The sequence below is a fragment of the Acyrthosiphon pisum genome, unplaced genomic scaffold (genome assembly GCF_005508785.2).
Source record: "Acyrthosiphon pisum isolate AL4f unplaced genomic scaffold, pea_aphid_22Mar2018_4r6ur Scaffold_20910;HRSCAF=22513, whole genome shotgun sequence".
In the NCBI taxonomy this organism is placed as follows: Eukaryota; Metazoa; Arthropoda; class Insecta; order Hemiptera; family Aphididae; genus Acyrthosiphon; species Acyrthosiphon pisum.
Genome location: NW_021770319.1, coordinates 31,128 through 35,585, shown reverse-complemented (window position 1 = coordinate 35,585; position 4,458 = coordinate 31,128). Strand labels below are relative to the sequence as shown.

At 26.2% G+C, this 4,458-nt stretch overlaps 1 protein-coding gene across 2 annotated transcripts in view; it reads right to left on the bottom strand.

Moving 5' to 3' along the window:
* LOC100576071 (leucine-rich repeat-containing protein 15) overlaps positions 1-4,458 on the bottom strand; it is a 27,958-nt gene that overhangs the window by 5,459 nt on the left and 18,041 nt on the right. Inside the window, exons 6-14 of one of the 2 annotated variants that reach the window (XM_029492123.1) lie at positions 2,486-2,629; positions 2,338-2,409; positions 1,940-2,011; positions 1,781-1,852; positions 1,538-1,681; positions 1,053-1,124; positions 895-966; positions 649-792; positions 502-573 (exon numbers count right to left, since the gene is read on the bottom strand). In XM_029492123.1, coding sequence (XP_029347983.1) covers positions 502-573; positions 649-792; positions 895-966; positions 1,053-1,124; positions 1,538-1,681; positions 1,781-1,852; positions 1,940-2,011; positions 2,338-2,409; positions 2,486-2,629 — 864 coding nt within the window. The remainder of the gene's footprint in view (positions 1-501; positions 574-648; positions 793-894; positions 967-1,052; positions 1,125-1,537; positions 1,682-1,780; positions 1,853-1,939; positions 2,012-2,337; positions 2,410-2,485; positions 2,630-4,458) is intronic. The other variant, XM_029492124.1, reaches the window with a different exon arrangement.

The window sequence follows — 4,458 nt, the reverse complement described above, 5'->3', positions numbered from 1 at the left end:
ATGTGAACTTTAAAATGAAAATGTCTCTAAACACTTCAAAATAAATCAAAATATTTTGAAAATGTTATCGTGTATAGAAAATGGAAATATAAACAACCATTGAAAATTTCATGTATCTACGGTCATTTGTTTTAAAGTTAGACCAAAAACCAAAATCGATTATCTTGAAAACAGATTTTGCGTAAAAATTCCCGTTTTTCCTTAATTTTTCTTTTGTTTTTACCGGTGCTTTTGAAAACCACAGAGAAATTTAAATTTTGACCTCCCCAATGCACCAACGACATTCACTTTCTGATCGAACAAGATACTGAAGTTGAAAATCGTAGCATTATTTCGACTACTTATCGTGTACACAAATACAAAAAAAATAAAAAAAAAAAGAACACACATCATTGTAAAATCAATACATTCATCGTTCCACTCAGAATCTAAAATGAAAGTATAACAACTATTAAAATATATTAATAATATAAATATTTTAGGGAGTTCATGCTGACTTACAAAATACTCAACGACGTTAGAGAATCGAATATCCCAGGTGGAATGTTTCTTATCAAATTGAATCGTAAATCCCTTTTTATAAGATATTATATGTAATTTTCACTAAACTATACAAACGATCACATGAAAAAAGTGTCCAATACTTACAGTGTATTCAGTTTTATAAGTCCCTTAAACATTTCCAAATCAAGCTTATGGATTTGGTTCTTTTCCAAGGATAAGGACTCCAAACTCATTAAGTTATTAAAAACCCCAGTCTCGATGTTTTCAATTTTATTTTCAACCAATGATCTAATAATTAAATAATGTATTATATAGATAATGTATAGGTGATAATATTATATAAATAAACATAATATAACCATTAGCTTATTTGTTAATCAATATTCTTACAATGTCAGAAGCTTCGAAAGGTTCGCAAATACACCATTTATCAAATTACTTATTTCATTGCCGTCCATAATTCTGAAAAATGTTTACATTCTAGATTATAATTAATTAATAATGTCTATGTTTTTAAAGGTGTTTATATTAGTTATATTATAACTCACAAGATTATTAACTCTGTAAGATGGGTAAATAATTTCGGTTTGATATCCCTGACTTTATTATAGCTCAAGTCCCTGGAAAACAATACAATTTTTTTAATATTTATCAAACAAAATATATGATTATTTCATAATATTATTAGCCTTGTGTTATGTAAATTATTTTACTTGTTTTTCTATTTTTTTTTTGTGTACTTATGTCTTCGCGGATATGTAGTAGGATATAGTAGGAAGCATTAATGTTTTGTTTAGACAAATAAATAATTCAATAAATGAAAGTATAACAATTACCAAAATATATTAATAATATAAATATTTTAGGCAGTTCATGCTGACTTACAAAAGAGTTAACGACATTAATGAATCGAATATCCCAGAGGGAATATTCCTTATCATATTGTAGCTTAAATCCCTATTTATAAAATATAAAATGTCATTTTCACTCGGCTCTACAATACGATCACATAAAAAAATTGTTTAATACTTACAGTTTAGACAGTTTTATAAGTCCCTTAAACATTTCCAAATCAAGCTTATGGATCTGGTTCTCTTCCAAGGATAAGATATCCAAACTCGTTAAGTTATTAAATACCCCAGTCTCGATGTTTTCTATTCTATTTCCAACCAATGATCTAATAATTAAATTATTTATTATATAGGTAATGTATAGGAAATAATATTATATAAATAAACAAATAACTACAATCTTATTTGTTAATTAATATTCTTACAATATCTGAAGCTTCGTATGGTTTGCAAATACACCATTTTTCAAATCACTTATTTCATTGTAGTTCAACGTTCTAAAAATATGTTTACATTCTGGATTATAATTAATTAATAATGTCTATGTCTTTAAAAGCGTTTATATTAGGTATATTATAACTCACAAGGTCTTTAACTCTGTAAGATGGGTAAATAATTTCGGTTCGATATCCCCAATTTTATTATTGCTCAAGTCCCTGGAATACAATACAGTTTTTTTAATAATTATCATACAAAATATATTTTCGGTTAATTCTTTCAATGATTTTTCGCTCATTTCTACTGGAAAAAGGCACAACGGGTCGTAAACCCCGAATACATATAGCTGGGTGTAATTTTTCTTCAGCGCGTTTACAAACAACAGATTATTGCAATCGCACGTCAACGGGTTATGGTCAAGCTTTCTATAGTAGAAAGCATTGATGTTTTGTTTAGACAAATATATATTTAAAAAAATGAAAGTATAACAATTATTATAATATATCAATAATATAAATATTTTAGGCAGTTCATGCTGACTTACAAAAGACTCAACGACGTTAATGAATCGAATATCCCAGGTGGAATGTTTCTTATCTTATTGAGACTTAAATCCCTATTTATAAAATATTATATGAAATTGTCAATCGGCTATACAATACGATCACATGAAAAAAGTGTCCAATACTTACAGTGTATTCAGTTTTATAAGTCCCTTAAACATTTCCAAATCAAGCTTATGGATTTGGTTCTTTTCCAAGGATAAGGACTCCAAACTCATTAAGTTATTAAAAACCCCAGTCTCGATGTTTTCAATTTTATTTCTGTCCAATGATCTAATAATTAAATAATGTATTATATAGATAATGTATAGGTGATAATATTATATAAATAAACATAATATAACCATTAGCTTATTTGTTAATCAATATTCTTATAATGTCTGAAGCTTCGAAAGGTTCGCAAATACACCATTTATCAAATTACTTATTTCATTGCCGTTCAACTTACTCAAAAATGTTTACATTCTAGATTATAATTAATTATTAATGTCTATGTTTTTAAAAGTGTTTATATTAGGTATATTATAACTCACAAGGTTTTTAACTCTGTAAGATGGGTAAATAATACCTGTCCACTATAAAAATATAAGACAAGGGGGCCAATTTCACGCAGCCCCTCTTTTTGGCTACAAATTTCAAAATGATATGAACAGTTTGCAAATAATTTGCAAACATTTGAAAATCGGTTTTCGCAATTTGCAAACAATTTCCTTGTCCGGTATAAAAAAATGAAGGCATATAAAAAGGATTAAAAAAAACCCATTTTAAAGAAAAATACAATTAAATAATATAGGTACCATACCTACGTCCTACATCATAGTATTATCACATAGATATTTTGTATTTGAATTAAATATTTAAAATAAACATTTTAAATTTGAATTTGTTACTATAATTTAAGGTTAAAACGCTTATTTTTTGTGGCAAATATGTTAGGAACATCTTCAGGATTAATAATATTATCTAGGTAAGTCTATTCAATATGAAGTAACGGTATATCTAGTCATAGAATTACTAAACAATGTTTTTATTCACTATAATAATGGAAAATGTTTTCAATTCTCACATAACATGGACATACAAAATAGTAAACTTGTATACAGGGGACTAAACAGATTTCCAGCGGCTTCACAAAACTCTGAGGGGGCTTAGCCTCCAGCATTCTACGCCTATGTTTATGCCTTGTTCTACACTATTTTTTTCTTCAAGATTAAAATTACTTCCCTGGTCATGTGGGACACTTAAATCATCAATCTCGTTATTCAGCTATTTGGGGATTGGTGTTGTAAGATATATTTCTACGTAATTCTAAAGTTTCTAAGCTTAGTAACTTTAAATTTATTTCGCCACTAGTGTGAAGTGTTCTTAGAATATTACATTTAACTTTAACATTTAAAAACTAACAATATAAACAATTTATAATTTTAAAAATGTAATTTTGTATAAAAATCCAAAATGAAGAAAAAAACTCTAAATAGAAATTAAACGGCTAGTTTAATATACAATAAATATAGATTTTATTCAAATTATGTATTATCTATTAAATATAGATGTACATTTTGTATTTGTTTGTCTAAGCATTTTTTTTTATTCAAATTAGATTTTTTATTTTTGTCTGTACGTTTTTTATACTCAAATAATATTTTTTGAATGAACTCTTCATTTTAGGTTTTTTAATATCATTTACATTTACATGGCTTATCAAAATTAGCTTTTTTACGAAAAATAAAATTTTAGTTTTTTTTTTTTAGATTTTTTAAGTTACATTTTTTATTTTTTTTTGTCTAAAGATTTATTGTTATTAAAATTGAATTTTATCCAAATTAGATTTTTATGAGATCCTAATTTTATGCTTTTTTAAGAATTAGATTTTTATTAAAATTGCATTGTTTATTTTTGTCTATAAGGATTATTTTGTAATATATAATATTTAAACTTAAAATAAAACACAAGACAACTAGTAGCGACGGTCCATATGGAATGTTGGGCTTTTCAATACATATATATATACGATTTACGCATAAATATATATATACGCACTCCTTACATACAAACGCGACACGTGCAACACATAAACAATATTCAACACCTCTCCGTTCAGA